Here is a 13,638-nt window from a genome sequence, read left to right as displayed (position 1 = left end):
CCAGGGAGCACCACGGACACCAAGGAGCACCACGGACACCAGGGAGCACCAGGGACACCAGGGAGCACCAGGGAGCACCACGGACACCAGGGAGCACCACGGACACCAGGGAGCACCAGGGAGCACCACGGACACCAGGGAGCACCACGGACACCAGGGAGCACCAGGGAGCACCACGGACACCAGGGAGCACCAGGGAGCACCAGGGAGCACCACGGACACCAGGGAGCACCACGGACACCAGGGAGCACCACGGACACCAGGGAGCACCACGGACACCAGGGAGCACCACGGACACCAGGGAGCACCACGGACACCAGGGAGCACCACGGACACCAGGGAGCACCACGGACACCAGGGAGCACCACGGACACCAAGGAGCACCACGGACACCAGGGAGCACCAGGGACACCAGGGAGCACCACGGACACCAGGGAGCACCACGGACACCAGGGAGCACCACGGACACCAGGGAGCACCACGGACACCAAGGAGCACCACGGACACCAGGGAGCACCAGGGACACCAGGGACACCAGGGAGCACCAGGGAGCACCACGGACACCAGGGAGCACCACGGACACCAGGGAGCACCAGGGAGCACCACGGACACCAGGGAGCACCACGGACACCAGGGAGCACCAGGGAGCACCACGGACACCAGGGAGCACCACGGACACCAGGGAGCACCACGGACACCAGGGAGCACCAGGGAGCACCACGGACACCAGGGAGCACCAGGGAGCACCACGGACACCAGGGAGCACCACGGACACCAGGGAGCACCACGGACACCAGGGAGCACCCATTACCCCAGCTAAACATTTCCTTCAGTGCTGGCGGAGAAAAACGGCCTGCAAGGTCTGGCGGGTTCTGTCTGCATCTTTTGAGTGGTGGGTCTTGAGGGCGGTCATCCTTTAACCGGTCCATGGCTGGTTCTTTGTCTATATTGTGAGACCTTGTGTGCGTGTGCGTGTGCGTGTGCGTGTGTGTGTGTGTGTGCGTGTGTGTGTGTGTGTGTGTGCGTGTGTATGTGTGTATTCACCTAGTTGTGTTTGCGGGGGTTGAGGTTTGCTCTTTCGGCTCGCCTCTCAACTGTCAATCAACTGTTTACTAACTATTTCTTTTCCTCCACACCACACACACACACACACACCCCAAGAAGCAGCCCGCGACAGCTGACTAACTCCCAGGTACCCATTTACTGCTAGATAACAAGGGGCATTCAAGGTGAAAGAAACTTTGCCCATTTCTTTCTGCCTAGTGCGGGAATCGAACCCGCGTCACAGAATTACGAGTCCTGCGCGCTATCCACCAGGCTACCAGGGCCCCTCCACCAGGCTACCAGACCCCATTTCCACCTGGCAACCTTGTGCGTGTGGGTGCGTGCGTGCGTGTGCGTGCTAGAATACCCCCTATTTCCCCCCCCCCCCCTAACAGCCTCGTTCACCCCTACACTCTCTTTTTCTTCCCTCAGACTCTGAGGACATGTTCATGGTGGTGGACCTGCTGCTGGGGGGAGACCTCCGCTACCACGTCCAGCAGGGCGTCCAGTTCCCAGACCAGGCCGTCAGACTCTTCATCCTGGAAGTGGGGTCTGCTCTCTCCTACCTACACGCCCGGAACATTATCCATAGGTAAGACACTCCCAAGCGGGGGGGGGGGCACTCCCGAGGGTAGCCTTCAAGATTCTCAAAACAAAAAAAAAATAAAAAAAAAAATAAAAGGAGTCTTTTTATTTAGTATTCTTGTAGGAAGAAAAAAAACAGTAACTTGGATCCTATTATCCCTTCGATCCTATTATCCCTTGGATCCTATTATCCCTTGGATCCTATTATCCTTTGGATCCTATTATCCCTTGGATCCTATTATCCCTTGGATTCTATTATCCCTTGAATCCTATTATCCCTTGGATCCTATTATCCCTTGGATCCTATTATCCTTTGGATCCTATTATCCCTTGGATCCTATTATCCCTTGGATTCTATTATCCCTTGGATCCTATTATCCCTTGGATCCTATTATCCCTTGGATCCTATTATCCCTTGGATCCTATTATCCCTTGGATTCTATTATCCCTTGGATCCTATTATCCCTTGGATCCTATTACCCCTTGGATCCTATTATCCCTTGGATCCTATTACCCCTTGGATCCTATTATCCCTTGGATCCTATTACCCCTTGGATCCTATTACCCCTTGGATCCTATTACCCCTTGGATTCTATTACCCCTTGGATCCTATTACCCCTTGGATTCTATTATCCCTTGGATCCTATTATCCCTTGGATCCTATTATCCCTTGGATCCTATTACCCATTAGATCCTATTACCCCTTGGATCCTATTATCCCTTGGATCCTATTATCCCTTGGATCCTATTATCCTTTGGATCCTATTACCCCTTGGATCCTATTTCTCCTTGGATCTTATTATCCCTTGGATCCTATTACCCCTTGGATCCTATTATCCCTTGGATCCTATTATCCCTTGGATCCTATTATCCCTTGGATCCTATTACCCCTTGGATCCTATTACTCCTTGGATCCTATTACCCCTCTGATCCTATTACTCCTTGGATCCTATTACCCATTGGATCCTATTACTCCTTGGATCCTATTACCCATTGGATCCTATTATCCCTTGGATCCTATTACTCCTTGGATCCTATTACCCCTCTGATCCTATTACTCCTTGGATCCTATTATCCCTTGGATCCTATTATCCCTTGGATTCTATTACCCCTTGGATCCTTTTATCCCTTGGATCCTATTTCCCCTTGGATCATATTATCCCTTGGATCCTATTATCCCTTGGATCCTATTATCCCTTGGATTCTATTACCCCTTGGATCCTTTTATCCCTTGGATCCTATTTCCCCTTGGATCATATTATCCCTTGGATCCTATTACCCCTTGGATCCTATTATCCCTTGGATCCTATTATCCCTTGGATCCTATTACCCATTGGATCCTATTATCCCTTGGATCCTATTACTCCTTGGATCCTATTACCCCTCTGATCCTATTACTCCTTGGATCCTATTATCCCTTGGATCCTATTATCCCTTGGATTCTATTACCCCTTGGATCCTTTTATCCCTTGGATCCTATTTCCCCTTGGATCATATTATCCCTTGGATCCTATTACTCCTTGGATCCTATTACCCATTGGATCATATTACCCCTTGTATCCTATTACCCCTTAGATCCTATTACCCCTCTGATCCTATTACTCTTTGGATCCTATTACCCCTATGATCCTATTACTCCTTGGATCCTATTACCCCTCTGATCCTATTACTCCTTGGATCCTATTACCCCTCTGATCCTATTATCCCTTGGATCCTATTACTCCTTGGATCCTATTACCCCTCTGATCCTATTACTCCTTGGATCCTATTACCCATTGGATCCTATTATCCCTTGGATCTTATTACCCCTTGGATCCTATTATCCTTTGGATCCTATTACCCCTTGGATCCTATTTTCCCTTGGATCCTATTACCCCTTGGATCCTATTACCCCCTTGGATCCTATTTCCCCTTGGATCCTATTACCCCTTGGATCCTATTACCCCTTTGATCCTATTTCCCTTTGATCCTATTACCCATTGGATCCTATTTCCCCTTGGAGCCCCTAGGATCCAAGAGGAGAATAGGTGGGTGTCAAGGGGGGACTCCCAGGGAAGTAGGTGGCACGCTAAGGGGAACAAGGTACACCTGAGAGAATGCCAGGGACCATAGAGAACTCAGGTGAAACAGGGTGAACCTCTGAACCTAAATGGTGGTAGGATAAGACACACGAGCCCCGGATGTTAGTTGTACCTCACCTGATCACCTGATCTCAGGTGAGATCAGGTGACAGCTTCACGTCTTGGTGGCGATACACTTGCCCTCCCATGTCAACCTATCTAGGTGAGCTAGGTTAGCTATCTATCGTCGTTCCTCCCTGAACGCTTCTTACTTTCATAGAGCAAATGTTTATAATAGTAAACAGATTTAAACATCTGATTTAACCGATCCTAAGCTAACCCTCCTATCCTATAACCTGTTAAATCTATCCTAATCGACTTAAACTATCCTAAGCTCAACTATTCAGATCATTTCAAACTATATTAACTTTAATATCCATTCGAGAAAATATAGTTTTGGATTACAAAGTACATTAAAATTTACGAACGGGTCTTGGGTTTGGAGGCAGCTTGAACAGGGATAGCCAGAGGATAGTTTGTGTAGTGGAGTGCACTAGGCAGCCTATCCCCAGGCCATTTTCCGTCCAAGTTGTGGCCGGCCTCAAGGATATACCATTTTAAAATAGCAGTATAATTTAAAGCAGCATTTGCATGTATATATATATTATATATATATTATATATATATTATATATATATATATATATATATATATATATATATATATATATATATATATATATATATATATATGCGAACAAGCCTGAATGGTCCCCAGGACTATATGCGAATGAAAACTCACACCCCAGAAGTGACTCGAACCCATACTCCCAGAAGCAACGCAACTGGTAACTACAGGGCGCCTTAATCCGCTTGACCATCACGGCCGTCAAAAGGAAGTGATAGCCGAGGCTATTTGAGCCACTTCCCCGACGGCAACTCGGATGGTAATCTTGGGCATAGCATTTCACCAAATCACCTCATTCTTTGGGGCACACGTGAGGAACACAAATGCGAACAAATTGTTCGCATTTGGATCCAATGGGTAATAGGATTTGTTCCTGTGTCGTGCGGACTTGATGTGGCTGTCAGAAGTAGCTCTCTGAAGGAGGCGTGCTGGAGCAACAGGGAGGAAGAAGAGTAGGATGGGATTTCTACTGTTGGCAACTATATGAAGGTCTCGAAACTTGTAGTCCCTATAGCTGTGAAGAACCCCAATATACGTCTCTCATGGTGACTGACGTAGGGCCAATTACAGATCAGCTGGGACAACCGAATTCCACGGTCCTGTGCTCAGTTCAAGTAGTAACGGCTTTCGGGTTGACCAAGTGTTGTTGTGCGTTAACGACGGAGAAGCGACGGAGGCAGTTGTGTTGAAGAAATGTGGTACAGGATTATCTACAAGACCAAGCAGTGACGTCGCCCAGACAGAGACAATGGACGTCTGTCTACATATTTCATTTTTTAGAGTAGGATGATGTATATTTGTTTAGCTAGGATGTATTCTTTTCGTTAATAAAGTTGTCGCACACAGCTAGCTTGCTTTAGCAGTGTTGCAAAAACTTTATTTTCGGGGAGAAGGGGAGATGTAACACTGTAAAAGTGTTTGGTTTAGGTTAATACATACATAGAGTACATGAGTCACAGACAAGGATCGGAGAGGCGCCAGTTGTCTGCCTGAGATCTCACACCTCAAAGCGTTAATGACCTCAAGTGACCTGAGGTCAGATCATGAGAATTTCACCTTGCTTCCGCTAAGCTTATAGTTGGAGCCTGGTAGCCTTCAAACTTGCCGACGTTTAAGGAGTGGCTTGGTAGAGTGCCGGAGGCTATCTACTTGTGGGCGGAGTTAGCTACTAGGTTCCCCAATATAAACTCGGAGAGCTATCGAGCATTAAGCAATAGGAGACCGGCCAGCGGAGCAGAGCAGAGGCCAGCCGTCGAGATAGGCCGTCACCAGACGGGGGGTGACGCTGCCTGAAAATTGCAGACCCCCCCCCCCCCTCTCTATTCAACTTAGACTCAGTCCTCGGTGAGTGAACATTAAGGTGACTTGGTCGTGTTTACATATGTTGTGTGATGATCAGGGGCAGTCAAGTTGTAGGGTTCTCGAATTCTTGGATGATGACTCACTTTGCATATTAAACTGGAACATTTTAATTGAATTGCTAAATTATGATACTTCATGTGAAATATAATTATGAATTTATTATTTAAATTGTGTTTAACTTTGTTCCCTAGAGCTTTGAGTTGAGGTGAGAAAGCCTCTGTGGTTACTGGTTTCATGGTTTAGAATGAGTACATGATAAAGATGGGAACTACTAATAGGGAACTCATGATAACATCTTTTGAGAATTTTGTGATACAGGCAAGTTCCATTCCTTGTCTCGTATGTAATGATCATGAATGGATGGTGGCAGCATTTCGTCTTCTACTATCTACTTTCTACTTCTACTATCTACTCTTCTACTTCTACCTATCTACACCTCTCCCTCCACCCCTCTCTAAACTCTCACTTTCAGCTAATGACCCTTCTCGCCCCTCCCACCTCTACCTCTCTCACCCCAAACCCTCACTAATTACTTCACTATTCATTTCTTTCCTTTCGTTTTCTCTTATACGTTTGTGGCAATGATTCTGTATTCTAGAGTTCTCTCTTGAGTTTCGGGTAACTGATCCAGTTACGGCGCCTTGTAGTCTTAGCACCTAGGTAGTCAAATACCTAGGTTACAAGGTGTTGAACGAGAGAGGTTGCCTTAGGAACTCTGGGAGTGCTCTAGAATAGTTAGCTAACTGGGGACGGGATAACGGACTAGAGAGAGCTGTTTCCCCCGGCCTCGTTAGTTAACTGGGGGGGTGGAATAATGGACAAGATAGAGCTATTTCCCCCACCCCCCGTTACAGCACTTAAACTGTTAAGTGCCTTAGCCCCTGGTTGTTAAGTCAGATATGTGAGATTCTACTTCCGGGTTGACTGCAGACTTACACCCCTCAGGCTCCATGCAGGGAGGCCAGTTGTGGAAAGAACAGTCTGTAAGGAGAAACAGGCTGGAGCAACCGCCGATGATCCCGTAGCACAGGAGAAAGATGAACACCAGAGTGGTGTTCACCACCACAGTGCACTACAAGACCTTCTCTCACTGGGTCGTGCTCTCTGCAACAGGCTTGTAGCGAATATAATAATAGGTAGAGGACGGGTTCTCGCACCGAATATAATATTCAGTGATTGGAACTATTGGCTGGAACCAGCTCAAGCCACATAGAATGATTAAGTAGTAAATTGAATTAGGAGCCGGGGGAGTATTGGAGAATGAGGAGTGATATAAAAGACCTGTGTAAACAAAATAGCAATTTATTCAACAAACTTATTATTCTAATACACAGCCACAAACCTTACGTTAACTCAAGAGTGTGTGACGGTGTCCCACCCCTATGTTTCTCCTAACCCAGCTTAAAGAGTCATGTCTCCATAACCTGAACGTTCTCTGATATCCACGGAACATTTTCATATGTGTGAGAGTGTGGAGCGTTACCAGGATGGCTGTGAAATTGTCGTTTAAGTGTGATTATGCAAGGGGCTTACGCCCTTTTTGGGGCACAAGATGGCGCCGAGCCATTCTGTTTCCCTCTAAAACGTCGTGACTCCTCCCGGCATCTGATTGGCCAGGTGAGGTCACGTGCCGGAACTAACCAATGACGAGAGCCCTCGGGCGGTGTGACGTCACGAGGCGGAGTACCCCAGGGGCGGCTGACGCCTGGGCTGCAGAGTACGTCACGAGCCGCCCTAGAGTGTGGATGCGCTCGAGTGAGCTCCAGATCTTGAGGCCAGAAAGTCCCTACCAGTGGATTTAAGCATCGCTTTAATACTGCAGACATCCCGTGGAGTGCCAGGAAGCAAGGATTGGCCGGGATAGAGAGTCAAGAGCTCTATATTCAAGAGTCTGTACTGGGAACGGACGTGGGACTGGAAACGTCTGGGACGACCGGCGAATCACGTTCTACATATCAAGCGAGTAGCGATGGCCGGGCCGAATCTACTGGAAATGAGGCAAGGGAAAGTTCCACTGGACTGCATGTGTGTCTACAGCGCTCGTGAAAGGATGAGTAGGAAGACGGCGCAGGTACCTAACTCCAGTACCCCGAGTGAGAGGAGGAAGAGGATCGTACTTGCCGGGTGTGAGTACGGCGAGGACGCGATACTACGAGGACGACTGAGGAACTTGTGTGTGTGGGAACTGATCAACGGAAGACCAGAAGCCAGGACCAAGGGCCAGATTCACGAAAGAACTTACGCAAACACTTACGAACGTGTACATCTTTCATCAATCTTTGACGACTTTGGTTACATTTATTAAACAGTTTACAAGCATGAAAACTTCCCATTCAACTGTTGTTATTGTTCTAAATAGCCTCCTGGTGCTTCGGAGCTCATTAACTGTTTAATAACTGTAAACAAAGCCGCCAAAGATTGAGAAAATATGTACAGGTTCGTAGGTGTTTGCGTAAGTGCTTTCTTGAATCTGGCCCCAGGAACCTCATCATCCCTCGCCAGAGGATGAGTCAGCTTCGTAAAGGAATGAAGTAAGGTAGATAGTTATACCTTTACCCCTTTGATCTAGGTGAGCTAGGATATTTTATATATCGTGAGCACTTCTCTACCATTTATTGTCTATGTGATAGTGTTAGACTATTAGCCAAGGAACTCATGTAGGCGTAAATTGGTGGTGGAACATAAGTATGTAGATGCGGTGGGTGACGTTCGTGTATCTCGGAATAATGTTGGTTCTCAAGGAGCCAGAAACGAATTTTGAATCGTCCCGCTGATGGTGTTGCCAGAGGCGTGAGGTGTGTCCCAGCCAGTCTGATAGTTGGACCCAGTCAGCTGATAGTGTTGCCAGAGGCGTGAGGTGTGTCCCAGCCAGTCTGATAGTTGGACCCAGTCAGCTGATAGTGTTGCCAGAGGCACAAGGTGTGTCCCTGCCAGTCTGATAGTTGGACCCAGTCAGCTGATAGTGTTGCCAGAGGCACAAGGTGTGTCCGTGCCGGTCTGACAGTTGGACCCAGTCAGCTGATAGTGTTGCCAGAGGCACAAGGTGTGTCCCCGCCGGTCTGACAGTTGGACCCAGTCAGCTGATAGTGTTGCCAGAGGCACAAGGTGTGTCCCAGCCAGTCTGATAGTTGGACCCAGTCAGCTGATAGTGTTGCCAGAGGCACAAGGTGTGTCCCAGCCAGTCTGATAGTTGGACCCAGTCAGCTGATAGTGTTGCCAGAGGCACAAGGTGTGTCCCCGCCGGTCTGACAATTGCAGCCGCCAGCTGACCGTGTTGCCAGAGGCGCGAGGTGTGCCCGCCGCCTGACGAGTGGACCCAGTCAGCTGACCGTGTTGCCAGAGACACGACGAGAGAAGGTTGCCGCCATCGGAAATTTCCACCTGATTATTTCCCTATACAAGAATATATATTTTTCTTCAGTAAATATTTAATCTTACCTATGTGTTTGAGTGAGCCTCCATTCTATAGGGCTATCCTGAGTGAAACTGTTCGTGTCATCTTGCACCGCACATGAGATTGCATCCTTAAATTAAGATAACTAATGGGACCACTGAAGTATTGCTGGGACACGAGTATTGGCACACAGCTGGCGACCAACAGATATCTGAGAGAGAGCGTCCCCGTGTCAGGACGGGCAGGTTCAGGTGTGTCACAGGTAGACTTGAACCTCTCCACTCGCTAGGGGTATATATAAGGCCAGCCCTTAGTTACCTAGGGGTGCCCTAGGGCGGGCAGTGGCGCCTGGTACTGAGGGTGGGTTAGACCCGTGGGACGACCCTAACCATAGGTAGGAAGGGGGGTGAACCCTGACAAGTGTCACTTTAAATGGGTCAAACTGTTGCAGAAGGTCACCTTGACCCACCACTTGACAGGTGTATAGAGACACAAGGCCGCCTCCACCCACTTGACAGGTCATCAACAAAGGTTAACGATCCCTGAAGCACTTCGTCCACTCTCTTGTCAAATCCAACAGGAAAATATGACATAACCACGTGACATGTAACACAACAATGTTACAAGGACCATCACCACAGTAACACACCCACAAGTAACTACGTTACTTTAGTCAATGTCACCAGGACGGCAATCAAAGTTAATTAAAAATTAATTACCCAATTAACTTACGCAAATGACACCGTGCCCCACAGCGGTCAGAGTTACCCCAATATACTCTCACTGACAATTAACAATCACTTCAATACCTTAAATTATTGTTTATCACAACACATGAAACAATCAATTAACATCTCAATACACTGTCAAACTGACAGCTAGTAATCAATGACAATAACGACTTTAATAATTACATTACTAACCTCACTAAATACGTTAAAGAGCTTTAAGTAATTAATCTGAAGGATTAATTACCTCGTGTCACCAAACAAGCCACTAACGAGGATATCACTCTAGACCACAACACAAGACACACCTCAGAAATAATCCAAAGAGCAACAATCAATAATCAATGACTTACTCTTACTGATCCTCTGAATGAAACAGAAAGTGTCACACGGATATTAATGATCAATCAATTCAATAACTGCATTTAGATGTTAACAGCCTAATTCTCAATGTGTCATAATTCACTTGTACACACACAAACAACACGTCACCTGTCACTCACTAGTGACAGGTCAAGGAGGGTTAAGAGCTGTCATTACTGACACATTAACTCCCCCACAATCCCTTTGGACTGTGAAACAGAGGTCTCGTGGCAAGTACACACTGATTAATCCCAGATTGAGTGGTTTACTGTACCACCAAAATGATTGTGCACAATACAATAACCCGGGAATTGTTTAGCACTTACATACAATCACACTTTACAAGCTTCATGAACAGCTGAATGGTGGGCTGTGGTGGATATGTGGGCCTGCGGGCCGCTCCAAGCAACAGCCTGGTGGACCAAACTCTCACAAGTCAAGCCTGGCCTCGGGCCGGGCTTGGGGAGTAGAAGAACTCCCAGAACCCCATCAACCAGGTAAGCTGATCCTGAATGACGTCTCCAGCTGCCAGGGCGACTGTAGGATAGCGAAGGGACCCAAATACTGTTCACCCAGAAGTGGTTAAGGGTCCACCCTCCACCTATCGGGTGATAAATCATGGGGGTTAATTGCAATACGCAGGGCTAATCAATCCCCGAGATCAGATCATCAGAGCCACGGCGCAATTTGCTACAGTCAATGTTCTACCGAGTCATGAAATTGAAGCTTTTCGCTGAGCTCTTAGAGAGAAGCGTGGTTCCCCATGGGATCTGTGACGCGACTGGTCCTCGCGGCGGCTGCATGGGGGCTCTCGTCCTCCATACGAATGCCGTGACGTCATATCCCATCTCGGCCAATGAAAGCCATAGGCCTGTCCCGCCAAATCCAGGCCGTGTTCCCATTGGTTGCGGCACGACTTCCCGCCGGTGGAGTCGAGCCTATAGCGTTCTCGCTTCTCGAATAGTGCGTCGATGTTGTGAGGGGGGGGGGGGGGGAGGCTTGGAAGTACTGGAAGGCTTCCAGTACTTAGATGAAACACGTAGATATGAGAGATTCAAACCGCCGATAAATGACCGGCTGAGCCAAATGTAAACCTCTAATTTCTCCCTTCTTGAGGGTCATTCCTGAAGAAGCTAACTAGAGAACTATACACTAGTTAAGTCTCTCCAGGTGAACCCCACTTGGGTAGGTGTTCTAGATGAACCTTCCTATGTGAGCCTTGTCAGGTGATCCTCGTTAGGTCAGGATCCTCAGGTGAACTACCCTTAGTGTTTCACTCTAGCTGAATCCCCACTTAAGGGGTTCACTTATAATATACATGACCCTTAACGTTGAGTAACCACAAGGTATATATATATATATATATATATATATATATATATATATATATATATATATATATATATATATATATATATATATATATGCGATCAAGCCTGAATGGTCCCCAGGCATACATGCAACTGAAAACTCAGACCCCAGAAGTGACTTGAACCCTTAATGTCAGGAGCACTGTGCAACTGGGATAACATTTGACCCCTTCATTCCCACCCACTAGATCACCACCATCACCACTACCACTACCACAACCACCATCACCACCACCATCAATACCCCCCCACCACCACCAGTACCACTATCACCACCACCACCACCACCAGTACTACCACCACCACCATCCCCCCCCCCACCACCACGACCATCACCACCACCACCAGCCACCACCACCATCACCACCAGCCACCACCACCACCACCACCACCACCACCACCACCACCATCGGTAACAAGCACAGCTAATCGCACCTTCCCATTCTCTGCTTGTTTCAGGGACATCAAGCCTGATAACCTGCTTCTAGACGAGGAAGGTCAGTATTGCTTATTCACACATGTTCTGATCTCATCACTGTAGCTCTTGGGCCCGCCTTTATGAAGTGTCAGCCAATGACACAGACAGAATAAAGCTGTCTGACTCTCTCTCTCTCTCTCTCTCTCTCTCTCTGTAACATACTGGTCAATTTTCAACGAAAAAACTCACTATTTCGCCTCGAAGTCTAAAGTTAGTTTCAAAGATGATTTCCATATATATTTTGTGAGACTGTGAACGTGATAATTCCATTTGTGGTACACTTTATGAACAATTATATATTTTTATTTAATAATAAGACTGTTCCTTAAGGGGGTCTGAGCTTCATATAATACACAACAATAGCTTTTAATTTTATATTTTTAAATGCAGGTGTACTGTGTGTGTGTGTGTGTGTGTGTGTGTGTGTGTGTGTGTGTGTGTGTGTGTGTGTGTGTGTGTACTGTGTGTGTGTGTGAGTGTGTGTGTGTGTGTGTGTGTGTGTGTGTGTGTGTGTGTGTGTGTGTGTGTGTGTGTGTGTGTGTGTACTGTGTGTGTGTGTGTGTGTGTGAGTGTGTGTGTGTGTGTGTGTGTGTGTGTGTGTGTGTGTGTGTGTGTGTGTGTGTGAGTGTGTGTGTGTGTGTGAGTGTGTGTGTGTGTGTGTGTGTACTGTGTGTGTGTGTGTGTGTGTGCGTGTGTGTGTGTGTGTGTGTACTGTGTGTGTGTGTGTGTGTGTGTGTGTGTGTGTGTGTGTGTGCGTGTGTGTGTGCGTGTGTGTGTGTGTGCGTGTGTTGTGTGTGTGCGTGTGTGTGTGTGTGTGTGTGTGTGTACTGTGTGTGTGTGTGTGTGCGTGTGTGTGTGTGTGTGTGCGTGTGTGTGTGTGTGTGTGTGTGTGTGTGTGAGTGTGTGTGTGTGTGTGTGTGTGTGTGTGTGTGTGTGTGTGTGTGTTGTGTGTGTGTGTGTGTGTGTGTGTGTGTGTGTGTGTGTGTGTGCGTGTGTGTGTGTGTGTGTGTGTGTGTGTGTGTGTGTACTGTGTGTGTGTGTGTGTGTGTGTGTGTGTGTGTGTGTGTGTGTGTACTGTGTGTGTGTGTGTGTGTGTGTGTGTGTGTGTGTGTGTGTGTGTACTGTGTGTGTGCGTGTGTGTGTGTGTGTGTGTGTGTGTGTGTGTGTGTGTGTGAGTGTGTGTGTGTGTGTGTGTGTGTGTGTGTGTGTGTGTGTGTGTTGTGTGTGTGTGTGTGTGTGTGTGTGTGTGTGTGTGTGCGTGTGTGTGTGTGCGTGTGTGTGTGTGTGTGTGTGTGTGTGTGTGTGCGTGTGTGTGTGTACTGTGTGTGTGTGTGTGTGTGTGTGTGTGTGTGTGTATGTGTGTGTGTGTGTGTGTGTGTGTGTGTGTGTGTGTGTGTGTGTGTGTAATATCCTTGTTAATTATTCGTTGGTAGTGTCTGATAACACTATCTTCAATTATTATTATTATTATTAATAATTTTGAATTGATTTATTTATTTATTTCACGGAATGTGTGCTAAACGAATTCACTAAGACTTTTAGACACAAATAATGTAGAGAGAATGAA

General features: G+C 47.3%; 1 protein-coding gene across 1 annotated transcript in view; it reads left to right on the top strand.

Annotated features, from left to right (window-relative positions):
- The window catches only part of LOC123757234 (uncharacterized), a gene marked incomplete in the record, with an annotated part of 84,243 nt that overhangs the window by 25,515 nt on the left and 45,090 nt on the right, over positions 1-13,638 (top strand). The window contains 1 exon segment of the mRNA XM_069323765.1: positions 1,477-1,627. Within this exon segment, the coding sequence (XP_069179866.1) occupies positions 1,477-1,627 (151 nt within the window).

Source organism: Procambarus clarkii, chromosome 13, assembly GCF_040958095.1.
Source record: "Procambarus clarkii isolate CNS0578487 chromosome 13, FALCON_Pclarkii_2.0, whole genome shotgun sequence".
NCBI lineage: Eukaryota > Metazoa > Arthropoda > Malacostraca > Decapoda > Cambaridae > Procambarus > Procambarus clarkii.
The sequence above is the reverse complement of the archived record's forward strand: the minus strand, read 5'-3'. Positions and strand labels throughout refer to the sequence as shown.